Consider the following 26,218-nt stretch of genomic DNA (forward strand, 5'->3'; position numbering starts at 1 on the left):
ATTGGCAGCGAGCTGGAGACCGAGGGCAGGGCGTTCCGTCCCCCGGGGCCTTGGGGTATCTTTAGGGTTTGGGAGGAGGAGGCCAGATGGGGCTGGGATGCCTTAATGACAGGTCTCGAATCCTGAGCTAAGGCGCGGGACTCGATGCTCAATGCCAACGGTGGGTGTAGATCGCCCCAATTCGCAGGTGTTGCCAGAACTCTGTGACCCATCCCCGGGCCCTCGCAGATCAAACCGTTTTTTTTTTTTTAATGGGACAGATTATTTAATTTTTAAAACTTCTGGCATCCAAGCCACGTAAAATTGGTGGCTAGGACCTCGAGATGATTTCCTTACTTCCTGCCCCCTCCCCCCACCGTCCAAACAGGAGTAGATACAGGTATGGGGCCTGGAACCCACCCCACCCCCCACCCCCGCACCCCAGAACCTCCCATAGCTCTAGAAAGGCTCGCACTGGGGTGTGTGGCTGAGCTTCCCAGGTCCCGTTGATCACGCCTGGCCGTGCCTCCCCCTGCCCTGCCCCCAAGGCCCCTGACCTGACCCTGACAGGCCCCAGCCCTCCTCCTCCTCCCACCCTCATCCCAAGGGGAGAGGGGGCTCCAGGGTGGGGAGGCAGGCTTCCCCCTGGGCGTGGCGGGCGGCAGGGAGGGGGCGTTCTGCAGGAACACTGAGCTCTAGAACCTCTCGCCTGCTGCCTGCCTCACACTCTTTGCATCGCTGTCTCCTCTGTTTTGGGGGGTGGGGGGGAGTGAGGGAACCATTAGATTACACCTTGTCATTTGGAGAGACCCACGTCTCTGGCGGCCGCAGCGAGGGAGGCAAGGAAGTCACTCGATTGGCAACATGTCATCCCGTTTTCTGCCAGAACCAAAACCAAAACAAAAGGTGGGGCAAGAGAAAGGGCACCCCCCAAAAAAAGTGGAAAGAAAGTAAAATAACATCAATACCTGTAGTGCAGCAGAAATGCTAAAAATGCTAGCAACTTGCCAAGGCCGCTGGTCAGCCCGTGGGCCGGAGGTGGGGGGGCGGGGGGGGGCCGTCCGGCCAGGTCCCTCCAGGCCTTGCACGTTATCTTGATGGCGGAGGGAGCTGGCAGTGGGAGGGAGGAGGCAGGATGGGGGACAGGAGCAGGAAGATGCCCAAGGCAGGCCGTGGGGTAGTGCCCCCCCCACTCCCTGGGCCACAGGCTGGGGTTCAACGGAGGGGCTGAGGATCAGGCTCGGACCCCCCTCCCTTCCCAGGACAGGTGTAATCTAAGCTTCAGTGAGCCCGTGGGGGCTGCAGAACTTGTTGGCATCTCTCCCCCACCCTCCCCACCCGCATCCTCATTTTGGAGTCTGGAGGAGCACCCAGCAGCTCCTCTTACCCCAAAATGCCAGGCAGCGCTCCCCCCACCCCCCGCCCCTTGGAGCTGCGGCTTGCCAAATCGTTGAGATGTCTGACACTGTTCCCTAACCTAGTGCTTCCAACCAGATCACCTCACTTTTGAGTTTTCCCTCACCCCTCACCCCCTCCCCACCCTTTCTCCCCCAAACCCCACCCCCCCTTTTAGTTTTTGACTTTCTGCCTCTTCCTGCCTGGGGGAGGGGTCGTCTCCCGGTTGCTTTGACGGTTTTTGAGTTGTTTTTCCATGTGAATCGGGGTTTGAAGCGACCCACCCCCCCCAACCTGCCACCCCCCCCACCGCCCACCCTCCTGACCCCCCTCACCCATGCGGGTCCCCCCCGCTGGGACCCCCGGCTACTCGGTGACGAGAAGAGCTGGAAACGAGAGCCAGCTGGAGCGTGCTGAGGACCAAGGCTGGTGTGGTCCCCTTATAACCTGCCTGGACCCTCCATTCAGGTCGGTAATTGGGGGCGGGGGTCCCGCGGGGCCACTCCGTCCTGTGGGCTCTGCGCCCACCTTACTTCCTAACCCGCACCTCAAGCTTGCAGCCAGGGGTGGAAAGATGTCGTGGGTGGGCATCAGCACCATATTGGGCAGAACACAGCGTCAGCCGCCCGCCCTTGCTGGCTGGGAGGTTGCCCAGAGGCCTCGTGAGACCCCCTCCCCCCCGCCAGGGGGTTCTGAGCCCACCTGGCGCCAATGGGCATGATTCCCCCCCAAGCTCGTGGCAAACCAGCCCTCTTCCTACAGCACACCCTCAGAAGCAGATGAGGTGAATGAGAAAGCAGGTAGGCAAAGTTTCTCAGCTGTCAGCTTTTACAGCGCATTGGCAAGCCCATTTAACTGATGGCTGCTGGCCATGCTTGGGATCGTGAGCACGAGAATTACTATTGTTGATGAACGCCCTTGCACGTCTAACTGACTTCTGGTCAACAGCCCTAGGCGGCAGGGCTTTTACATATTCAAGATATATGCTTGTCCCTGCTCCTGAAAAAGGTTGGAGGTGTCTTCCAAAATCTCCCCCAGTGTGGGCGGAGATATTTTAAGATAAGTTCCGATGTGAACGGGGTCTCTGGGGCAAGATGTTGAGCCTTACACACAGATAAACATGGCTCATATTTAACTTTTAAATCGTAAAGCTGGCCCTTACCCCCTTTGATATTCCGATAATCCCTCTCTGTGTGGGTGTCTTACTCTCGTGGCTTCTGGACATTTGTTATGATCGCTGGAGAGTATTCAACCGGTGGTCCCTGGCTTTTGTACAGTTGATGGGGACTTTTGTCCTCTCTGCTGTCCCCCGAACCTAAAGACACGTGGGTCTGAAAGAGCCAGGTGCCAAGAAGCGACACCTGGCCGTGATTCTTGCTACTTGCCAAGGCGAGAGAAGGCTCGCTCTATCTGAGAGGTAGAGCCCAGGCAGTCCTGGCTTTGAGCTCTGGCCCCACCGCTTCTCTGAGCCTCTACTCCTTCATCCACAAAATGGGCCGTACAGATATTTGCCACACAAAGTTGGAAGGAATAAAGTGACATGGGGATTCTACAGAAATTCTGTTTCCTCTTTAATTCATCCCAAACTCCCATAAGGTAGAGAATCGAGTTGATCTCCATGCACCCGCGTGCCCACCCTGGAAGGCCAGGAGGAGACGTCACTGGCCCCATGCCCAGGCTGAGTACCTTCTGCGTGCTGGGCACTGCCTCAGTCAACGTGATACCTTCTGAGCAGGTCCCCAGTTACCCCCATTTCACAGATGAGAAATCGAGGCAAGTGAAGGATCTCCCGTCTCAGCCTGGAGAGGTTTTGTGTGAGACTGTGAGGTCGTGAGGAATTGCCCTGCCAGCGTGATCAGCGTGTCTGTGACGAGCCCTCAGCCAGGGGCAGGGCAGGGCAGGGCGTCCCTGAGAAGTGGGGCTGGGCTGGTTTGCCCCGAGGGCTCTTCCTCTGTGAGGCTCTCACCTCTGTGGCCACCTTGAACCCGCAGCTGGGGCTCTTGGGTGCTGGGCAGGGAGGCCAGACCCTGTGTTCTGCTGGGGGTGGGGGGAGTACCTCCCTGGGGAAGTCACAGCCCTCCTCCCTTTCAGACCCCGATTTTCAGCCCCACACATTCCATGTCTTTTTGTTTTTTTGTTTTTTCTTTTTGGCTTTTGATTTTGGTTTTTTTTTTTTTTTCTCCTTCTTCTGCTTTTGGGTGTTCTGTTTTGTTTCAGAGGGGATTTTTTTGTTTGGGTTTTTTTGTGGATTTTTCTTTTTTTTCCACTTTGTGTTTTCATTTGTTCCTCCTGGTTTTGTTTTGGACGTCGAGGCCGTTTTCTCTCCTTGATTAATTAGCTCCCCCACGCTCATCCCCCATCGTGTTCTGTTTCCATGACAACGCAGCGTTGGGCATCCCACTCGTGCCTCGCTGTGGATGCCGGCGGCTGGCCTGGACCGCGTCCGCTGGCTGGCCAGATCCCATTCTCCCCCGACTCCCCCCACCCTCCACCCAGCCCTGCCAGAAAGCCACCCCCCATCTCAGCGCCCTGCCCCGCCCCTCACCCCCAGTCTGCATGGCCCCTCTGTCTCCCCCTCCCCCACTCCTCCCCTCCAGCGACACCTTTCACTCCTTCCATCCCGTCTCCAACGTGACACTGGACTTTTCGTGGGGCTTCCTTTTCCGAAGGGCTGCCGCTTCCTTGCCCTGCCTCCCACCCCCCACGGAGCTGCCCTCTCCTCTCTGCCTCCATCCCTCTGCGGGTTCAGGGAGCAAGGAAGGGTTGGGATTTCCAGCTTAGGAGCGGGGCTGCAAGAGCGGGAACCGGGCTGTTGCCCTCTGGCCCCTGGAGCCCCCTCCTCCGTAAGGCGAGCCACAACCCCGACAACCACCCCCTACCAGCAGTGCGCAGTCAGAGGCAGGTCAGGGTGCCCAAAGGCGTTTCGTGGCCCCGTTGACCCTCGACTTCCAGGTCTGTCATCTCGGTAGTTGCAGACAAGACTCTGACCCACCGAAAGCTGAGGACCCTCCCATGCACGGGCAGGGGGTGCTTTTGAGACCCCAAGCTCTCAGCCAGGGGCAACCTCTTTCTGGCTCAGAAGGATCTCTCTACCAACCAGGTCAACGCAGGTCCCTCCCACTGCAGTTGAACACCTCCCGTGGCGCAGCCACGCCTTTTGGAAGTTCAGGTGCCCATTAGCACCCCCCCAGCCCCAAAACCTGTCCAGCTTCCGAAAATGGAGCCCCCGAAATGCATCCTGCTGCCTTCACGGTCTGCGAGATTGGAACAGAAGGCTGCACCCGCTTCCCCGCTGAGAAACGCACAGAACATGTCCCTGTTTTCTCAACGTTCCAGTTCATTCCCTCGTTTTATTATTATTATTATTATTATTATTATTATTAATTATTAATATCCTATTTATGATTCTGCTAGGGTTGTGATGTGACAATGTGACATGTCACATTGGGTCACATCCGCTAGAGTTAATATGCAGCATTGAAGTGGGCCCCCTCCTCCCTCCTTCTCTGTCTCTGCCTCCCTCTCTCTGGGCCTGTCTTCCCGCTCTCTCCCGTGGCTCCGCTCTCTCTCTCTCGCTCTCTCTCGCTCTCTCTCACTCTCTTGCTCTCGCTCTCGCTCTCTCTCTTCTCTGGCACCCATGAGTGTGCACCGAAGGCCCCTGAAACCCAGGCCTCTTCCCTTGCATTACCTCTCTCTCTGTCCCTCCTGCTGCCTCTCTCTCTCTCTCTCTCTCTCTCTCTCTCTCTCTCAACCAACCTATTTTGCATGCTGTTTGTGATTCTGAGAGCTGCATCTATCAATGGAAACTTGTCAGACCCGACAGAAGCTTTTAGAAGGGTTTCTAAACCCAAAAACCACAAAAATTTCATTAGAGTTTCTCATCTTTTCCCTGAGGGACCCCCCTCCCCGGGAAGTGGGCAGGGCCCCCGAGTCACCAGCAGGGACGAGGGTCGGGGGGGGGGGGGGGGGGGGGGGGGGGGGGCGAGGTCCCGGCCCCCTCCGCCTCCTGGCGCCGCTGGCCTCTGTGACCTCCCGGCTCCCAGGTCCAACTTCCCCCAGGGGCCCCCCGTCCCCCCAACCTGCAGCCCCGACACCTGCAGCCAGAATCTTCCAACGCTCCCTACTTGGGAGAGCGGGCGGAGGGGCTGCTCCCTGAAGCCACGTCTGTCAGCAAAGATGAGAAACAGCTGATAAATTTTTGTGTTCGTAACTGTGCTGTGACCAGCCACTCTGGTCTCTGAAACCCTGTTGCTATGAAATAATGCTTCATGTCTCTTTTTATTATATATCGATATATCTCTCTATATATTGTTTGTGAAGTACCTTCCTTTGAAGTTTTGGTTTCTTTGTGTTGAAATTTGATTTTTTAATTTGGTTTTTTTGTTTTCTTTTCATTTGGAAGAAAAAAAAATTTCAGCTTGGGGGGAAAGAAACAGCCCTGTTTATATTTAAATTGTTTTCCACTTTTTTTTTTCCTTTTTTTCTTTCTTTCCTTCCTTCTTTCTTTCTTTCTTTCTTCCTGCTTTTCTTTCTTTTCCCCTCTGCATCCCGTCTCCCCACCCACTCCCACCCTGCACCCTCCCTCCCCCCCCACCCCACCCGCCGCCGCCCACCCCCAGTCCGCCGCGTGGCTCCGCGATTCTCCATCTTGCCCATGAGCCACGAGATCATGCCAGGTGGCAACGTGAACATTACCTGCGTGGCCGTGGGCTCGCCCATGCCATACGTCAAGTGGATGCAGGGGGCCGAAGACCTGACGCCTGAAGACGACATGCCCGTGGGTCGGAATGTGCTAGAACTCACAGATGTCAAGGACTCTGCCAACTACACGTGTGTGGCCATGTCCAGCCTGGGCGTCATCGAGGCCGTGGCCCAGATCACAGTGAAATGTAAGCGGGGCCCATGGGGCCCAGGAAGGCAGGTCACCTCTTGACCCCGGGCCCAGGTCGGGGGGTTACAGGTGGAAAAGCTCTGCCATTCTGGCTTTGGTCATTCATGGCTGGGAAGGGGACACTGGTTTATGAACAGGTATTTATGGGTTACACGTTATCCTGGGCCTGGCCCTGTGGAGGGCGACATGGCCTTGTTCTGCTGAAGGGAGAGTCCGGCGTGAGAGACACCCAGGTAGCCAGGCAGCTGTGATACAGCCTGATGGGGATGGTGACGGGGACCATGTGGCGCTGTTCAGACCCTCCAGAGCAAAGGTCTCAGCTCCCAGGAAAGTTAGGTCAGAGAACGCGCCAGAGAAGGTGGAAAACATTTCTAAGGGAAGGAAACAGCCTGTGCAGACTCAGAGAGATGGGGCCGGGAACAGGGGACTACGATTCTCCTGGCGTCTCAAGTTTGTGGTGAGATTTCCAAGGTGCCCCCAAAGACTTTTCTAGCTTTAGAACAGGGGCCGGCAAACTACCACCTGCAGGCTGCATCTGGCCCTCCACTTGTTCTTACAAATAAAGTTTTATTGGCACACAGCCACACTCATTCATCCATGCCTTGTCTGTAGCAGCTTTGGGGCTCCAGGGCTCCAGGAGCAGAGCTGAGTAGTCCCAACAAAGACTCCTGGCCTACAAAGCTGAAAATAGTTAACCGTGTGGCCCGTTGCCCACAGAGTTTGCCAAGCCCTTGTCCTAGGGCCCTAGAAGGTGTCAGCATTAGCTGGTTGGTTGGTCATGTTGCTGAGGGATTGAACTTCTCCTGGGGCCTCTGTGACATGAAGACTTGGGACAAGTAGGAGAGAAAGTCACAGTTATCCACGTGCCGGGGACACAGCTGTGAACAAAACCCAGGTCCCTGCTAAGAGTCGGGCAAGGGTGCTGCTAGCCAGGGTGGAGTGGAGGCTTTGAGGAATGAGAAGGAGCTGGCCATGTGGGGGGATAGAGCATTTCAGGTACGGGGCACAGCAGGTGTGATGTGTGAGCAGACGGCGTGGCTGAGCAGAGTAAACCACAGAGAGAGGAACAGACCAGGGGCACCAACAACTTCAAGAGTCAATATTTTTCTTAAAGAACACATTTTTTTTTCTTTAAGTTAGTATTTTCAGCTATACGGGCCATCTAGTCTCCTGCAGCACCCTCCCACCCCCAGCTCTGCCCCTGTAGTGCAGAAGCAGCCATCTGCTCTACGTAGGCACGATTACGTTCCAATAAAACTTTATTTATAAAAACAGGTGCTGGTCTTCAGACCATAGCTTGCCAAACCCTGCTCTAGATGATGGGATGGGGGTCATTAGGGCAGTTGCATGGTTGAGAGTCCTGCAGCCTTTGGGGTCTGCAGCCAGCGTGCCTGATGTGTCACCGTGCCTCCCACCCACAGCTCTCCCCAAAGCCCCGGGGACTCCTGTGGTGACAGAGAACACAGCCACCAGCATCACCATCACGTGGGACTCAGGCAACCCAGACCCTGTGTCCTACTACGTCATCGAATACAAATCCAAGAGCCAGGACGGGCCGTACCAGATCAAAGAGGACATCACCACGACACGTTACAGCATCGGTGGCCTGAGCCCCAACTCGGAGTATGAGATCTGGGTGTCTGCTGTCAACTCCATTGGCCAGGGGCCCCCCAGTGAGTCAGTGGTCACCCGCACAGGCGAGCAGGCCCCAGCTAGCGCCCCACGTAACGTGCAGGCCCGCATGCTCAGCGCCACCACCATGATCATCCAGTGGGAGGAGCCCGTGGAGCCCAACGGCCTGATCCGGGGCTACCGCATCTACTACACCATGGAACCCGAGCACCCCGTGGGCAACTGGCAGAAGCACAACGTGGATGACAGCCTGCTGACCACCGTGGGCAGCCTGCTGGAGGACGAGACGTACACCGTGCGCGTGCTGGCTTTCACCTCCGTGGGCGACGGGCCCCTCTCGGATCCCATCCAGGTCAAGACGCAGCAGGGAGGTGAGATGCCCGTGGGAGGTGCGGCTTCGGTGGGGACAGCAGGATTCGGGGCCATTGAAACAGGAGGCAGTTGGGGGGGTGGCCCCAGTCGTGGATCTCGGAGCATACAGCTGGCTGATCTTGCCTGGAAGCCACAAAGTGGTTTATTCATCCTGCGTGGTGCTTTAAAATATTTTCGTGCTAGCGTTTCAAAGCAGGAAGTTGTCCCAGAAAACCCACATTTCTGTCTTCTCTTGGGAGATTCAATTTGGCAAGCCGGCAGGGCTATGATTGGACATCCAGACACATCCCAGCGGCTGTGTCTGAGTTTGAGATCCCCTGCTCTCCCTTCTCGTCGGAGAGATTGCTGCCACCTGCTTTGAAATTATAAAGGGAAAGCGTATCTGCCCAAAGGCAGCAGGCTGGCCTCCTGGCCGCTCAGGTCAAGGGGCAGGCTGGGGGTGGACCGTTCAGGCATGTGGGGCTCCAGCTCTCTGTGGGTTTCTGGACGGGCTCAGCCTTCAGAACCTCAAATCCAAGACTCAGCTGTGGCCCGAGAGAAGGGACACAGGGGTTGGTCCCCTGCTGCCACAGAGCACATACAGGATGGGGAATCCATGGTTGGAAACATCACCCCCACAATCTCCGGCATTTGATTTAGGGGAATCAGAGAGGGTGGGGGAATTGAGGTGGGCCCCTGACAATGGGGTGCTGGTAGGGGGCCCCCCTGGGGAAGATAAGAGAAATAAGGGTGGAGAACATTCCAGGAGGAGCGTCCGGGAGCGGGCAGCCTTCCCTCCGAGGCAGAGCTGAGCTTCATGGGGCTCTCTTTGGGAGAACGGGCCACCCAGTGGGTTGGGCACCTCAGGTGGTGTGGACCCCTCCCCGGCCACCCCCATTTCCCCTCCTGTCCCCTCCCCGCAGTGCCCGGCCAGCCCATGAACTTCAGGGCCGAGGCCAAGTCCGAGACGAGCATCGGGCTCTCGTGGAGCCCCTCGCGGCAGGAGAGCATCATCAAGTACGAGCTCCTGTTCCGGGAGGGCGACCACGGCCGAGAGGTACTGGGGCCGGGGGGCGTGGTATTGGGGGTGGGGGTGGGGAGGGGCGGGGCCTGCGGGGGGCGGGGCCTGTGGGTGGGGCCTTCGGGGCAGGGCGTGGTGCTGGGGGCGGGGCATGGTAGTGGGGCGGAGCCTGTGGGGGCAGGGAGGGGTGGGCTTGGTGCTAGGGGCGGGGCCTGTGGAGGTGTGGCATGGTGATGGGGGCGGGGCCTGTGGGCGGAGCCTGCGGGGTGGGGCATATGAGCGAGGCCAGTAGGGGCGGGGCGTGGTGTTGGGGGCGGGGAGGCGCGCCCTAGAGTCCTGCTGACCCGGTGCCTGGATGTCTCTGTGACCTCCCCCCCGCCCCGCATCCCCCCACCTCCACCCCCCCCATCATCGCGGATGTTTCCCCCTCCCCCCTCCCCTCCCCTCTCTCCCCCTCCCCCTCTCTCCCTCCCCCTCTCTCCCTCCCCCTCTCTCCCTCCCCCTCTCTCCCTCCCCCTCTCTCCCTCCCCCTCTCTCCCTCCCCCCTCCCCCCTCTCTCCCCTTTCCCCCCCCCCCCCCCCCGCATCTCTGTCCGCGTCCCTCACTGTCTCTGTCCATTCTGCTCTCCTGTGTGTGTCTCTCACAATCTGTGTCTCTGCCCTCTGGCTCCCTGGGTCTCCCGTGACCCCACCCCCGCCCCACCCCCACCCCCACCCCCACCCCGTCCCCAGGTGGGGAGGACCTTCGACCCGGCCACGGCGTTCGTGGTGGACGACCTCAAGCCCAACACGGAGTACGCCTTCCGCCTGGCGGCGCGCTCCTCGCAGGGCCTGGGCGCCTTCACCTCGGTGGTGCGGCAGCGCACACTGCAGTCCAGTAGGTGTCTCGTGGACCCCGCCCTTCCCCGCGGGGGGCCCCGGCGCTCGCGGACCCGGCCCAGCCTCCGCAGCGGGTGGGGGGCGCCTGGCCCCGGGCGCACGAGCCCACCCGCGGCGCTGGGGGTTCCCGCAGGCCCCGCTTCCCCGCGGGCCCCTGGGCCTGGAGCCCTGGGGCGACGAGGTTCGCCCCTAGGGCGGCGACGGGTGTCATCTGCACCTTCTCCCTCCTTCCGGGTCCCGCCCGAATCTGGGGCTCGCCGGCGGCCTTGCTGTGCCCCCACAGGCGTTGGAGGGCTGTGGGAGGCTGGTTCCCAGGGAGCACAGTGCATAGAGATCAGTGCCTCCCCAGATGGCCCTGCCCGCCCCCGCCCCCAGACAGGGTCCCCATTGCCAGGGGCAGGAGCAGGAGGGGAGGGGGGCAGGCCCCAGGACAGGCTCTTGCATCCCTGGAGTCTTTGCGGTGCCCGCCCTGCCTCCCTGTCGCAGACGAGTCACCCTGTGGCCAGAACACCGCAGCTGGCAGCTGCCTCTGGGCCACCGTGTGGCCCCTACCGCCGCCCTGCCCCTTGCCTGCTCTGAGCTCAGGGCCTAGGCAGGGCCTTGATCCCGCGGTCTCCCTGCCTCCCCTCCTCCCTCTGCCCCTCTTCTGCGCTCAGCCTAGCCTGCCGTGGCCCCTTCCTCCTCTCCCCTCCCCAGTCAGTCACCGCGCACCACCCCAGGCCTTGTTCTGGAAGCAGCCTCGGTGTTCAGACCTTCACGTCCCCCTGGGTGTGCGCACACAGGGCGGCACGGGTCAGTCGCGAGAGACGGAAGCTTGGGCCTAGGTGTCTGAGCCGCTGGGGTCAGGGGCCTCGGAGACACGGCAGCCCTGCCACCACCTCCCCCCCCAGCCCCCTCCTGCCCTCCCCACTACCCCCCACCCACCCCCACCCCGTGCCGAGCCGAGAGCTCTGCAGCTCACAGGCGTCTGGGCGTGTTTGTGCGCGAGGCGATCAGTGAGGGTGTCCTGTGGCTTGGGCGGCCACGTGAGAGACTGGCACAGGTGCCGCGAAGGTGAGTACGCGCTGGTCTCAAGCAGGTTCACAAACACGGCCCACCCTGCGTGCCCCCCAGCCTGGGCTCCGGCAGCTCTGGGCTGCACAGAGTCCAGAGCCCAAATTTAGCCCCCAGAACTCTCCACCCCACGGCCAGGAGCCACGTCTGGTCAGGAATGGGGAATCTGGAGCTCCCTGCCACCCGTGCTTGTCTGTGGGGCCATCACACCGTCTCCCCCACCCCTGAAGATACCACGCAGGTTGGGCCGGATTGTGAAGGAGGCGGCCTCCGTGGTCGTCAACAAAGCGGCTTTGGCCCAGCCACACGCGAACCTCTGGGGCGGCCCAGGACAGGGAGTGGGAGAGAAGGGACTCCCCACTTCTCACCCCGAGACGGGTGGGGCCCGAGAGAACTGGCAGCAAGACTCAGGGCCAGGCATACCCCCCTGGGGACTGCGGGCTTCTTAGGCTGAACTCAAGGGTAGGTGGAGGCCAGACCACTCAGCCGTGGGTCTCCCCACACCGTCTCACCTTCCCGCCTCGTCGGCGCCAGTCCGGAACTGCAGCGTGCCCACACTGGGGGCCAGAGCAGGGCTTGGGCCCGCTTGCATCTGGAGACCCACCCAGAGCTCGGTCTGGCCTTGTAGCTCAGCACTCCGCCAATCCCTCCCTCGTAAGAAAGTCTTATAAGTTAGCAGTTGAAGAGTGGAAGGTAGGTAACCAGACTGGGAGTTTTCTGGAAGGCGTCTTTCTTTCTTTTATTATGGTTTTTCTCATCATCATCACCATCACCGTTGTTTCTTATTTTATTATGGTTTTGATTTTATTTTTCCTCCCCCTTTCTCAGTGAATCCATTCCTTCCAGCACATTCTTTGGTTGGTTTTGTTTTGTTTTTTTTCCACTCCTGCCTGATTCCCCCAGGCACTTTTGGTTGGGGTGGCTGGTCAAGAAATGGGGGAGAGGGCCCCAAGTATCTCGTATCGAGGAGGGGACTCCGGCATTTCACTTTAAGTGAGGCCAGAGGGTCATTCTAGTTGAAATAAGCCATCGGAGAGGCCTCTGGGCTGTCTTGTAGCCTGATGTCTTTGAGGACAGGAGCCTCTGATTCATCTCTGGGTGCCCCTGCCTTGGGGTGTGCACGTAACGAGTACTCTCTAAACACAAATGGGGCTGCCATCATGGTGAGGGTTGTATGTACCTTGACGTGAGGCAAAGCCAGTGGCCTCTCTGGGCTTCCCCGCAAGCAAGGAGAATTCTGGAGCTATGGGCAGTTGAAGTAGTGTGGCTCCAGCCATCGTCAACTTGCCTGAGGCTGAGGTCTGAGTCCCCATCCTCCATCAAGGCAGCCCCTCCACAACAGCTGAGCCTGGGTTCAAATACCTGGCTCTCACCACATGCCCTTGGGAAGGCAGCTTGCTTTTTCCGGCCTTAGTTTCTTCATCTGTGAGGTGGGAGGTGATACACAAAAACCCTAGGTGGGATCTGGCAGCCAGTAGGTACACAACTGGTGCTCATAGAAAACCAGGCAGGTGGACTTTGAAATTGATTTTCCCACCTGTAACGTGGAAGGAGGCTGGAGGGGTGATAGCTTCAGCCACTTATATGTCCTGAGAATTAAATGAGGTATAATTGGGGGACACATTTTGAGCGTAAAGGGCGTAGGGTATGGGGTGTGCAGAAGAGGCGATGCATAGACTATGAGGTTTATTATTGGTGATGGCCTTAATACAGTCTCATAGTAGGTACTGAGCAGATGGGGACTTAATGTTGTTTAACAGAGCCCTTAGCACACTGCCTGGCACACCATAGGTGTTACATAAATGCTCTTTTAAATCTAAGCACAGATTGGCACAGAATTGACACCCAACGAATGGAAGCTGTTAGTCATTTTTAACAAGCTTTCCCTGGTGCCCGGTGCACCAGGTGCACTAAGATTATTGTTCCGAGAAGCCCTTGACATAATGGCTGTCATACAGCAAGTGCTCGATAAGTGGCACTTTCTTTAAGGAGGTTGGCCTGGCTCTAGGCACATAGTAGGCGCTCAAGTCAGAGCCATTGTGAGCCTGACAGGGCCTAGCATGGTCTTGGCTACACAGGTTTTGCTCAGAACGTGAGGTTGTCATCTGTAAAGCCTTTGGCAACTGGATGCGCAAACAGTAGGTGCTCGAGAGTAAAAACCATTACCATTTATATATAAAGCCCTTAGCACAGCACTCGGCACGCAGTAGGTGCTTAAAAAAGTGAGCACTATGTTCTACAAGGCCCTTAGCACGGTGCCTAACACATAATGTTTAGTAGGTGGGGCTCTGTTGCTGTTTTTTCAGTAAGGCCCCTTGCACAGGGCCTGGCACATAGTAGGTCCTTTTTATGTGGACCTGTTTTTAAAAAAGTCCTTACCACACTGCCTGGCCTGCAGTAGGTTCCATGTAAATGAGAACTGCCGTGTTTACCATTAGAGGGCTATTACGATGCCCAGCGCATAGTAGGTGCTCAGTAAATAAGACTTGCCATTGTTCTGTGATGGACTTACTGTGGTGCCAGAAGAACTAAGATCTGTAAAGACCTTGGCACACAGTAGTTGCTAATCGGGGCTATACTATCTCTAAATCCCTGAGGCTGGTAGCAGCCCAGCAAGTGTCCAGTTAACAGGCGCTGGTATTATTCTTTAAAGCCCTCAGCATGCTAACTGGCAAACAGTAGGTGCTCAAGACATGTGCATTATTTTGTCTCCCACGTGAGGCCGAGAGTGTGGTCCTAGTTGAAGTAAGCCCTGGGGTGGCCTCTGGGGCCCCTGATAGAACCCAGGTGCCCGGTACACAGATGCTTCTGTTGTTAACCTGTGAAGCTCTTCCGCTGTGCCCAGCATACAGTAGGTGCCCAGTAAATGGGACTTTTGCTGCTTTTACCCTGGCAGTGCTGCTCTCCTGGCACCGCATTTACTGTTACCCTATAAGGCTTAGCGCTGTGCCGAAGCACACAGTAGGTGCCTGATAAAGTGGGGCTTTTATCACCATCACCTGGCGTGGTGCCCGGCACACAGGAGACGCTCAGCCAATTAGCGTGTTTACCGTTGGTCCATCCCTGTGCCGCGCCCGGCGCACAGTAGGTGTTCATTCAAGAAGTATTTTAGTGCGCTCTGTCCTTGGTGCCAGGGCCGGCACACAGTAGGTGTTCAATGACTAAGTATATTTTCTGTGCTTCTCTGAAGCCCGTGGCCTGCTGCCTGGCACATCGCAGGGGTTCATTAAATAGACGCTTTCTGTGTTATTCCGTGACGCCCCTGGCGCCGGGGCCTAGTGCACGAGAGGTGCCTCCCGAGTGGGGATGTTACCTCCGCTCCCCACACGCGTCCACGCGTGCGCACGTCCCCGGGGACTGGGGCGGCCTGCCCCCCAGGACCTCCCGCGAGCGGAGCAGGTGCAGCCCCGGGCGCTGAGCGCAGTGTTCTTGGCCAGCCCTCCCGGCCCCATCCCCACCCGTCCATCTCACCTTTGGTTGACACCCGCTTCTTTTGGGTTCGACTTCTCTTTGGTTTGGTTCTGTTTTGTTTGTTATCATCTTCTGTTTTATTTTCTCTTTCCCATCTTTTGTTTCCCCGCCCCCCTCCCCGCCCATCCCGCCTCCCCTCCCCGCCCCCACGTTCTCCCCCCCATAGAACCGTCAGCCCCCCCTCAAGACGTTAAATGTGTCAGCACGCGCTCCACGGCCATTTTGGTAAGTTGGCGCCCACCGCCGCCGGACACGCACAACGGGGCCCTGGTGAGCTATAGCGTCCGCTACCGACCGCTGGGCTCGGACGATCCGCAACCCAAGGAGGTGAACGGCATCCCCCCGACCACCACCCAGATCCTGCTGGAGGCCTTGGACAAGTGGACCGAGTACCGCATCACGACTGTCGCTCACACAGAGGTGGGACCAGGGCCCGAGAGCTCGCCCGTGGTCATCCGCACCGACGAGGACGGTAAGCACCGGGCCCTGCCGGGGACCCCGCAGGCCCCAGCCCGCCCCGCGCCTCGGCACCTTCTGCAAAACTGGGCTGGCTGGTGGTCAAGAGGTAGACGCCGCAGTCTTGAGGGGCAGACGTGAAGCAGGCGGCCCGGCCTCCCCGAGGAATCCCGGGCTCCTTGGTCCTGGAATTCTCCATCCTAGACCTTCGGGGCCGTAGTTCCTCCCCAGCCCTGTGCCTGGGAGGTTCAGCTGGCAGCCCTGTAGTTTTGGGTCCGATGGTGGAAAGTATGGAAACAGTGTGGGGAACGGGCCGCAGCACTTGCACCAAACTTAATGGTCCTTGACCCCCAGAAGCGTAGCTTTTAGATTCTTAGGATAAGGCAGGGGAAGCCAGGATCTGCAGCTCAGGGCTGAGCCATCCTATCTGGCGAGTAGGCTGCGGCGCGCCGGTGGTGTTAACAACCAGCTCTGGGGCGCGGAGACCTATCCGCAGCCATGGCCAGCTTCTGTGGTGTAAACACCCCCGGTGGGGCTGTGGCTGACCTCCAGCTAGAAAGTTTTGAGCTGCAGAGGGAGGTGAGGCTCTGGTCTGGAGTCCGTTGGCAGAAACTGGGCTACAGGGGGAAAATGCAAGCAGCTTCTCCCATAAAAGTGCAGGTCCGTGGCGTCGGGAACCCGGCCTGCCTCTCGAGAGCCGAGGCCGGAGAGGCTCGGCGGCAGCCCCCACACTAGGAGGGAAGAGGGACGAAGAGAAGCGGTTGTTGGTGCCAGACCTTGGGGTGTGGTCCGGGGGGGCTGGCTGCGTCCTGGAACGCATCGGGGCACACAGCTGGGCTGCCTGGGTTCAGACCCGGGCTTTGTTTCTACCTGACCCTGCAGTCAAGGGCCCAATGCTCAGGGGGCCCGGTTCCCCCATCTGTAAAGTGGGAGTGAGAGCCCTGCCTGGAAGGGATGCTGTTAGGATGGAGGCAAGTGGGTAATGCCCGTGGAGCGGGGCGTGCAGGGCCCACTCCTGTTGTGTGGCCCTGGGCAGGTGTCTTAGGCTCTGGGGGGCCTTAGTTGCCCATCTGTACGCGGCGCACAGCACTGGGCACCCCCCGCCCCCCCGTGGGGCTGTGGGATCCGGGAAGGAGGCCTGCCCTCCCAGCTGGCGGTGAGCGCTCAGACCGCCCAGTTACCCGGCAGCCGCTTGGCACCCTGGCATCGGGCAGCGGTGCTGCCCGGGGGCAGGGCCAGGCGCCCCAGTAACGGCCCTGCCCGCCCCTCCCCTGCCCCCGCCAGTGCCCAGCGCGCCGCCGCGGAAGGTGGAGGCGGAGGCGCTCAACGCCACGGCCATCCGCGTGCTGTGGCGCTCGCCCGCGCCCGGCCGGCAGCACGGCCAGATCCGCGGCTACCAGGTCCACTACGTCCGCATGGAGGGCGCCGAGGCCCGCGGGCCGCCGCGCATCAAGGACATCATGCTGGCCGACGCCCAGGTGGGCGGGGTGCCGGGGCGGGGCGGGCCGGGGCTCCGGGGGGGCGGGCGGGCTCCCCGACCCCGCCGCCTTCTCCCCGCTTCTCTGCCCCTCTCGGGCCACCTGCTCACCTCCTCCTCTCTCCCCTGCCGCCTCCTCCCACGCTCAGTGGGAGACGGACGACACGGCCGAATACGTAAGTAGCACCCCTGCCCGGCCATTGCAGTGCTGTCCCGGGGGCCGCGCAGTGATGTGATACCCCCACACCCCTCCCCTGCACGACCCTTGTAAGAGGGTCTCCTCCCCTGGGCCCCAGATGCCTGCCGGTCACCTCTCGGTCTCCAGTCAGGCACGTGGACGTAGGAGCCCTGCCGGGGTCCTGGCCTCAGAGGTTACGCATCAGGTTACGCATCAGCCCTCCTACCCCGGCGGCCCCCAGATCCACAGGGCTCGTCCCGCCCAGCGCCCAGCCCCCAGCTGTGGTTTCCACCCCACGCCTCCGCTCTAGCTTCTCCTGCCCTCTCGCCCTGCCCCTACACCCCACAGCCTCCCCCGCTGGGCCCAGGTTGCAGTTGGGCCACTTTCGAACCCAGCTCAGCCTTCTCTGGCCTCGAAATTTCTCTCTGGCATCCCCTTCACTGCAGCCCTTGAGTGGGGAGAGGGTCAGCAGGCCCGGGGCAGGGAAGGAGGCCTGCAGGACTGTCCTTATCCTCCCCGCCCCACCCCGTCACCCTCCCCCAGCTTTCTCCGGAGGCCCCGAGCCAGTCGGCACGGCCATGTGGCACTTTGGGCACGTTGCTGCCTCTCCCCAGGCTGTGCTCCTGCCCCAGACGAACCCATGGGCTCTTCTGAGAGCCCAAAGCCTGAGGTTACATCGACACCAGCCCCACCCCTCACATAGGCCCTGCCTCTTCCCTACGCCCAGGCCGGAGGGGCGTGAGTTCCCACGGGGGCTCAGGGCCAGGAGACCCTCTCCGTCCCCCTGTCCCCCTCCTCGTGCTCTTGACCCCAGAGCCATCCCCCCCCACCCCCAGGCATGCTGGACCGTGTTTGTGGGTGTGCATGTGTGGGGACATGGGCACCCATGTGACTTGGCAAGGGCGGATGCAGCTACGTGTGCAGGTCGGGCGGCTCCGACATCGGGCGGGCGGGTGCCTGCTGTATGTAGGTCGTGTGCCAGCCAGGCAGTGTGGGGACGCACCCCACTGAGCCCGCCGTCCTGGCCGTCGCTGGCCAGTGCGGGAGAGGACGGCTCACGGGAACAGGACACAGATACACTTGACCTTGGACGACTCAGGTTTGAACCGCAGAGGCCCGCCTATCTGCCAATTGATTTTTGACTAAACACGGACAGTGCTGTAGGCGTGCTTCCTGCTCGTGAGCTCCTTGCTCTTCCCTGAGCTGCTTTCCTGTCCTAATACAGTCCCTAACACACGTAACGTGCGTAACAGGCAAAAAACGTATTAGTCAACTGCGTCCTCCGTAAGGCTTCTGGCCGACAGGAGGCTCACAGCATTGGGTTTAGGGGGGAATCAAAAGGTATATGCAGATTTTCGATGGCACGGGGGTCGGCGCTCCTAAGCCCCATGCTGTCCAAGGTCAACTGTACGTGTCCAGTTACGGCTCTGGCCGGGGTGGGTATAGATCGTGCTGTGAAGGTTTCCCGAGGAGCTCCCTAGGAGTCTGGGAGGGTGGGTTGCAGACCTGATTTGTAGCTTTTCCCCATTTCTGGGATATAAATACTCCCACCGTGGCAATTTCGAGCTCCGTGGGCAGTGGGGGGGTGCGGGAGGTCGTCACCCCACAGCTCTCCATTCAGACACAGGTGACAGGATGACCTCCAGAGCACGGACGTAGTAATAAATGTGGTGAAACAATTAGGAGAGACGGTGGGTTTGGAGCATTTATTGCCCTCGACCTTAGTATTTATCTGTCAGCACGTTTATGGAATTTGCCTTCTGATAACGGCTGTGTTTAAAACTGGCTTTTGCAAAATTCCTGAGACCCTAACTCCTGGCCCTCGTGGCCTGGTAGAGGGAATCCCTGGCTCACCGGCGGGGGCGGAGGAGGCCCGAGGCTGGGAGCGTGCCCGGTGGCTGGAGCGGAGCGAGCGAGCGATGGGGAGAGTGAAGGATTTGGGCTCCCCCTGCCCCCGAGCCCTGCCCCTGGGAGGTGGGAGCCCTGGAGGGCTGTGGGAAGAGGGCAGGGCCTGGGTGAGGTGCTTGCAGGTGCCCTTTGGTGGCCGCTGGCGGCCGGGGAGGCCTCCCGAGGCCGAGAGGTGATGAGCAGATGACGGGGTGTCAGGCTGCGTGTGCCCATCTTAGCATGGACGTGCTGTGTGTTGGGGTCTGTGCATGAGCTCGGATGCACGCCTCTGCCCTCACACCAGGCCCCACGTCCGTCTTGCTTGACCCCAGCCCCGGGGACGGGGGCGGGCAGGGCCGGTCTCCCTCCGCTTGCGTTGCTGACCCCCGGCCCTGCCCGCAGGAGATGGTCATCACAAACCTGCAGCCCGAGACCGCCTACTCCATCACGGTAGCCGCCTACACCATGAAGGGCGACGGTGCTCGCAGCAAACCCAAGGTGGTGGTGACCAAGGGAGCAGGTACGAGACCCTCCCGCCGCGGCCCCTCGGCCCCCAGAGCACCACACTGTGGCCCCCCTACCACCTCCTCACGGATCTCCCAGCCCGGCCTCCCCGCCCCACCCACAGCCTGCGGTCTCCGTCCGGGGCTCCCCCTGGGCACGCCCGGCACCCCATGCCCTGCCTCGGTCCCAGCTCTGATCACCCCGGGCAGCTTAGCATTTGGAGGTGTCATGCCTGTCTCCCCCACTGCACCGCACAGCCACTTCTCACGGCCCTGCCTCAGTTTCCCTTTCTGGCCCTTCCATCCATCCCAAGGGACCATTGGTTTTTGTTTCTGTTTTTTTAAATATTTTATTTATTCATGAGAGACACAGAGAGAGAGAGAGAGAGAGAGAGAGAGAGAGGCAGAGACACAGGCAGAGGGAGAAGCAGGCTCCATGCAGGGGGCCCGATGTGGGACTCGATCCCGGGTCTCCAGGATCACACCCCGGGCTGAAAGCGGCGCTAAACCACTGAGCCACCCAGGCTGCCCTGTTTTTGTTTTTTTTAACCCCATGGTAAAAACACAAGGCGGAGGTGGGAGAGGCAGCCACGAAAACACAAGGGGCAGGTGTTGTGGGCAGATGGCACAACCCGGGGAGCAGCTCGATGTGTTTCAGGGATGTCAGGCCCCGAGGCCTCCGACCCTTCCTTCTGGGGGGCCTCCCTCAGCCTGCGCAGCCCGATGTTCCAGGCCAGCTGGACGTGGCCCCTGCCACACTCCTGCCAGTCCTTGTCCACGCTGTTCCCTCCGTCTGCCTGGCCTCTGTATCCTTCAGTTTCCGGCACCTTCATTACCTCCTCCAGGAAGCCTCCCCTGATCTCTGCCTCGCCCCCCAGGCACGACATTACCCCACAGCCAGGCTTGTCAGGCAGACCTACCATGTATGCCGTGGCTGCTCAGAGCCCGGTTCGTGAAAGGTCCTGATAAGTCCTGCAGGAGGAGAAGCCTGGTTTCACTTGTAGAGCTTCTCCTCCTGCAGGACTTCCCAGGACCTTGGCACATTGATTGCTACCCAGGCTGTGAGAACCGTGGGACAAGGGCAGGGTTTTGGATGTTCCTGTGTCCCGTGGTATTAATCATGTGCTGGCTGGAGGGAGAGGGAAATCAATGAGGCAAGAGATGGCTGACTTATTAACTAAAACAAGAGGTAGACATAGGAGGGCCTGCTCTGACACTGCGGATATTTTCCTCCAGCGGGGTCTCTGAATCCCCGGCCTCCTCGCTCTTCCTTCCACTCACCCAGCCCAGGCCACCCCAGGGCCTTCGCACAGGCTGTTCCCTTGCTTGGAACACCATTTCCCCCAGATCTCCCTCCACTTCCCTTGAGGCTTTGCTTTCTGAGTGCCACCCTCCTGAGACCCACGTTTAAAAATTGCAGCCCCACCCCCGGCTTCCAGACTCGGGTGGCCCCGTGGTCCTGACGCCCGCCCCGTGTCCCCACAGTGCTGGGCCGCCCCACCCTGTCGGTGCAGCAGACCCCCGAGGGCAGCCTGCTGGCACACTGGGAGCCCCCAGCCAGCACCGCCGAGGACCAGGTGCTGGGCTACCGCCTGCAGTTCGGCCGGGAGGACTCGCCCCTGGCCACGCTGGAGTTCCCACCCACCGAGGACCACTACACAGCCTTGGGTGTGCACAAGGGGGCCACGTACGTGTTTCGGCTGGCGGCCCGGAGCCGAGGAGGCCTGGGCGAGGAGGCGGCTGAGGTCCTGAGCATCCCCGAGGACACTCCCCGCGGCCACCCGCAGATCCTCGAGGCGGCCGGCAACGCCTCGGCCGGCACCGTCCTGCTACGCTGGCTGCCGCCTGTGCCCGCCGAGCGCAACGGGGCCATCGTCAAGTACACGGTGGCCGTGCGGGAGGCCGGAGCCCTGGGCCCCGCCCGAGAGACCGAGCTGCCAGCGGCGGCCGAGCCGGGCGCCGAGAACGTGCTCACGCTGCAGGGCCTCAAGCCCGACACGGCCTATGACCTCCAAGTGCGGGCCCACACGCGCCAGGGCCCTGGCCCCTACAGCCCCCCCGTCCGCTACCGGACGTTCCTGCGGGACCAAGGTAGGCACGCGGCGACCCCCGCACCAGAGCCGGACCGGGCCTTGTGCCCACCCCCACCCCAGCCCCCTCCCTCTCCCCCGCCCAGGTAAGTGGTCACTTTTCTGCTTCCTTGTGGACACTCGAGGCGAGTCCGGACCCCGAGGCTCCGGCGTTGGCAAAGGTGGGACGTGCCTAGGTGGCACCGCCGCCCCCACCGACCCCCCTCCCCTTCCCCTCCCCCTCCTGCTCCGCCTTCTCTCTGCAGCCGCGCCGTCTCCCCCAGCAGGGACTTGGGACAGGGCCAGGCAGGGCCAGGCAGTAAGGCCATGGGCACAGGCCCAGCGGAGGACAGGGAGCGCCTGGGCCGCCCCACCCCACCCCACCAGCCCACCCTGCCCTACCCCCAGTGCTCATGGGGCCTTTCTTCTGCTCTCTCCCGCTTGGCTGCTGCCCGGCACAGTCTCACCCAAGAACTTCAAGGTGAAGATGATCATGAAGACGTCGGTCCTGCTCAGCTGGGAATTTCCTGACAACTACAACTCACCCACGCCCTACAAGGTACGGCCCTCCCCTAGGGAGCAGGCAGGCCAGGGTAGGGGCTTGGCCACGGTTAGGAATCAGCTGGACCCAGGGCTGAGTGGGACCAGGCATTGGCAGGGATTGAGGCTCAGAGTTGGGGCTCATCTTGAGATCAGGGTTCAGCTGGGATTGAGACTCCATCTGTGGTCAAGACTTAACCTGGGATTGGGGCTCAGGCTGGGATTAAGGTTTGGTCAGAGTTGGGAGTCTGCTGGGATTGAGGTCTGATGTGGGATCAGTGCTCAGTCAGGATTGGGACTCAGCTGAGATTAAGGCTCCATCTAGGAGTGGGGCTTATCTTGGGATTAAGGGTCAGTCAGGATTGGGACCTGGTCAGAGCTGGACCTCAGCTGGGATTAAGGATCTGTCTATGGCTAGGAATTCACCTAGGATTGAGGCTTATTCTAGGATTAGGGTTCAGTCAACACTGGGCTTAAAGTTGGGGCTCCGCTGGGATCATGGCTCAGTCTGGGATCATGGCTCAGCGGGGCTGAGGCCCAGTCTGAGGTCACGGCTCAGTGGGGCTGAGGCCCAGTCTGAGATCATGGCTCAGCCAGGCTGAAGCCAGGTCTGGGGTCGTGGCTCAGTCAAGGCTGAAGCCAGGTCTGGGGTCATGGCTCAGTGAGGGCTGGGATCACAGCTCAGCGGGGCTGAGGCCAAGCCTGGGATTATGGCTCAGTCAGGGCTGAGGCCAGGTCTGGGGTCACGGCTCAGTCAGGGCTAAGGCCAGGTCTGGGGTCATGGCTCAGTCAGGGCTTTCCAGGTCTGGGATCATGGCTCAGCAGGGCTGAGGCCAGGTCTTGGATCATGGCTCAGTCAGAGCTGAGGCCAGGTCTGGGATCACGGCTCAGCAGGGCTGAGGCCAGGTCTTGGATCATGGCTCAGTCAGAGCTGAGGCCAGGTCTGGGATCACAGCTCAGCAGGGCTGAGGCCAAGCCTGGGATTATGGCTCAGTCAGGGCTGGAGGCCCGGTCTGGGATCATGGCTCAGAGGAGCTGAAGCCAGGCCTGAGGCCAAGTCTGGGGTCACGGCTCAGTCAGGGCTTTCCAGGTCTGGAATCACAGCTCAGTGGGGCTGAGGCCAGGTCTAGGGTCACGACTCAGTCAGGGCTGAGGCCAGGTCTGGGGTCACGGCTCAGTCAGCATCGGGGGCTCGGCCCAGAGCCCCACTGAGCCATTCTCGGCCCGCAGATCCAGTACAACGGGCTCACACTGGACGTGGACGGCCGCACCACGAAGAAGCTCATCACGCACCTGAGGCCCAACACCTTCTACAACTTCGTGTTGACCAACCGAGGCAGCAGCCTGGGCGGCCTTCAGCAGACGGTCACGGCCTGGACCGCCTTCAACCTGCTAAGTGCCAAGCCTAGCGTGGCCCCCAAGCCCGACTCCGACGGCTTCATCCTGGTGTATCTGCCCGACGGCCAGAGCCCCGTGCCCGTCCAGTACGGTCAAAACCAGCCCTGCCCCGTGGGACCCCTCCCACCCTGTTAGCCAGCCTGGGGCCTGCTTCCGTGTCCTCACCCGTGTGTGAAACGTGGGTCATGTCAGCCCGGCCCGTGCAGTGCCCTGATGCTTCTCGTGGGCCCTGCCAGCACGTGTGGCCTTCAGTCTTCTCCTCCCACGTTCCTGATTGTCCCCCACCTGTCCCGTCTCCTTTTGGCTCTGGTTTCCCCAACCGGCAGGGAGACAGAAGCAGAAACGGATACTTTGAGAGGCACCAGGGTTGAGAGTCCCCAGGGAGGGGTGAGGGGACCCTGCCTGGGACACACAGAATCAAGGATTGTGAGGATGTGTGGGTATGGAAGCTGGGGCTTTGAAGGATGCGTAGGAGTTCAAGAAATATAACTGGGGTGGAGTTTCTAGCCAGAAGAAAATGTACTGAAAGCCCGGAGGCTTGAGTCAGGAACTACCGTCCTGTATGGCTGGGGTGTAGGGGGTAGAAGCACAAGGAAGACTCCGAGAGCGGGACCCCCCACACCCACCTCTGGAAGGCGTTCCTTGGACGTGCCCTGACCCTTCCTCTCCCCACAGGAACTACTTCATCGTGATGGTGCCGCTGCGCAAGTCCCGTGGCGGCCAGTTCCTGACCCCACTGGGCAGCCCGGAAGACATGGATCTAGAGGAGGTAAGGCGGGCGCCCAGGCCCACCCCGCCCCACCCCTCGTAGGCCCTGGGGCTGCCGGCCAGCCTCTGAGCACCCCACGCCTCCGTTCCCACAGCTGATCCAGGATATCGCCCGGCTGCAGAGGCGCAGCCTGAGGCACTCGCGCCAGCTGGAGGCGCCCCGCCCCTACATCGCGGCTCGCTTCTCCATGCTGCCCCCCACCTTCCACCCCGGTGACCAGAAGCAGTACGGCGGGTTTGACAACAGGGGCTTGGAGCCCGGCCACCGCTACGTCCTGTTCGTGCTGGCGGTGCTGCAGAAGAGCGAGCCCGTGAGTGCCCGCCATGTCTGCCCACGTCCCACCATCCTGCCCCCGTCCTCCCAGCATCCTGTGGTCAGGGCTGCGCAGAGGGAAAGACTGGAGGTCGGGTGGGGGGCCGGTATCCCAAGGAGGAAGACTCTTTTCAGGAAGGGGATTTGGAACTAGGGCTTCAGGGGCTGTATAGGAGTTCACCCGGGGAGAGGTATCTTCTGGGTCGGTGTGCGTGGAGGGCTAGAGGTGCGGCCAAAGCAGAGGAAGGGGTGGGGGGAGCAGAGGCTGGGGAAGGTCCATGCAGGCCACCAGGGTCAGGGCTTTCAGGAGTCGTGGGGGTGCTGAGAGGAGGCGAGGGACGTAGGTTTGCGTTCAGAGAGGCCCCGTCCAGCCAGTGTGCGTAGGACGGGCGCTGACCGAGGCCCCTCCTGCCCCGTTCCCGCAGACGTTTGCGGCCAGCCCGTTCTCGGACCCCTTCCAGCTGGACAACCCAGACCCCCAGCCCATCGTGGACGGCGAGGAGGGGCTCATCTGGGTGATCGGGCCCGTGCTGGCGGTGGTCTTCATCATCTGCATCGTCATTGCCATCTTGCTCTACAAGAAGTGAGCCCCCCAACCCGGCACCCCCCCACACCCCCCTTGGCAGGAGGGAGGGCCTCCTGGAGAAGGCGGGAGGTTCCAGAAGGTTCTGGGGGAGGGCTGGTTCCGTGGGAGGACCACTGCAGTAGAGGCTCAGAGAGGTCGAACCACTGGGCCAGAGTCACGCTGCCTGGGGAGGGGCAGGGCCGGGGTTCAGACTCCTGTCAGTCTTCACGCGCCCCTCAGCAGGATGGTTTGGGGCGGAGGCTCCCTCTGAGCGTGGCGAGGGTAGGAACCATCGCGGCCACACGGGACGCGTCTCTGCTCGGGAAGGGGAGGCCGGAGCTCACCTCCTTGAGATGGGGACCCAGGTGGGAGGGATTAGGCCCGTTTCCCAATAGAGCCCAAGGCTCCCAGTCGTTAAGAAAGCCCCACCCCCCACCTCCCCTTCTGTACCCGTTGCGGGGCTGGGGTAGCTGGGTGACGGGCGCTGAGGGAGCACGTGATGGGATGAGCACTGTATGTTGGCAAATCGAATTTCAGTAAAAACCAAAAAAGAAAATTAAAAAAAAAAAAAGAAAAAAGCCCTACCCACCACCGTCACAGGACAGGTGCGGCGTGGCCAGTGCGCCCGCCCTCATCTGTCTCCTTTTCCCTCCTTCTAACCTGTGTCTGCTTCTGGGAGCAGCAAACCTGACAGGTAAGGACTGGCCTCATCCTGGGAGGCTTCAGGCGAGGGGCCGGGGAGGGGGAGCAGGCCAGGGGTGCACCCAGGGGCTGAGGGGACACCATGTGTGGTCCCGGGAACACCAGTTGCGCCAGTTCACAGTCCCTTCCCCCACCCCCGGCTGGGTCGCGCGTCCGTGGGCCCTGACGGCTGTTCTCGCGTGCACACGTGCGTCTCGGGCATATGCAGGTGCTCACCGCGCCCCCCCCCCCCCCCCGCTTGGTCCCACACAGTAAACGCAAGGACTCAGAGCCCCGTACCAAATGCCTCCTGAACAACGCTGACCTCGCCCCCCACCACCCCAAGGACCCCGTGGAAATGAGGCGCATTAACTTCCAGACGCCAGGTATGTCCCTGATCCCGGGATCAACGCCACCGGGGGCAGGTAGCGCGAGAGAAGAGGACGCGGCCCCCTCGGCGGGCCTCGGCGGCCCCTGGCAGAGCCGTTGGCTGCGGTTTAGACGCCTGGTTCCCAGAGCCCTCGGTGGACCCGGGCTTGGCAGTTGCCGAGGATGGGTTCTGGTTGCACCCAAGCGAGGCTTCTGGAAAGCTGCGCTCACACAAGTGGCAGTCGGGGGCGTCTCTGGGAGCAGGAAGGACACCTAAAAACAAACAAAACCGAGATGAGCCAAAGGAGCCGTATTCCTTCGGCCAGAAAGCGCAGTGCTTCTG

The 26,218-nt window shown here is 60.7% G+C and overlaps 1 protein-coding gene across 1 annotated transcript in view; it reads left to right on the forward strand.

The window, feature by feature from the left end:
* The window catches only part of PTPRS (protein tyrosine phosphatase receptor type S), a 96,270-nt gene that overhangs the window by 59,118 nt on the left and 10,934 nt on the right, over positions 1-26,218 (forward strand). The window contains exons 10-25 of the mRNA XM_025457059.3: positions 5,994-6,263; positions 7,687-8,268; positions 9,172-9,305; positions 10,001-10,145; positions 14,838-15,143; positions 16,412-16,605; positions 16,754-16,780; positions 19,072-19,189; positions 20,658-21,263; positions 21,703-21,800; positions 23,012-23,265; positions 23,855-23,948; positions 24,043-24,258; positions 24,686-24,843; positions 25,508-25,519; positions 25,780-25,892. Coding sequence (XP_025312844.1) covers positions 5,994-6,263; positions 7,687-8,268; positions 9,172-9,305; positions 10,001-10,145; positions 14,838-15,143; positions 16,412-16,605; positions 16,754-16,780; positions 19,072-19,189; positions 20,658-21,263; positions 21,703-21,800; positions 23,012-23,265; positions 23,855-23,948; positions 24,043-24,258; positions 24,686-24,843; positions 25,508-25,519; positions 25,780-25,892 — 3,327 coding nt within the window. The remainder of the gene's footprint in view (positions 1-5,993; positions 6,264-7,686; positions 8,269-9,171; positions 9,306-10,000; positions 10,146-14,837; positions 15,144-16,411; positions 16,606-16,753; positions 16,781-19,071; positions 19,190-20,657; positions 21,264-21,702; positions 21,801-23,011; positions 23,266-23,854; positions 23,949-24,042; positions 24,259-24,685; positions 24,844-25,507; positions 25,520-25,779; positions 25,893-26,218) is intronic.

This window comes from Canis lupus, chromosome 20 (genome assembly GCF_003254725.2).
Source record: "Canis lupus dingo isolate Sandy chromosome 20, ASM325472v2, whole genome shotgun sequence".
Taxonomy (NCBI): domain Eukaryota; kingdom Metazoa; phylum Chordata; class Mammalia; order Carnivora; family Canidae; genus Canis; species Canis lupus.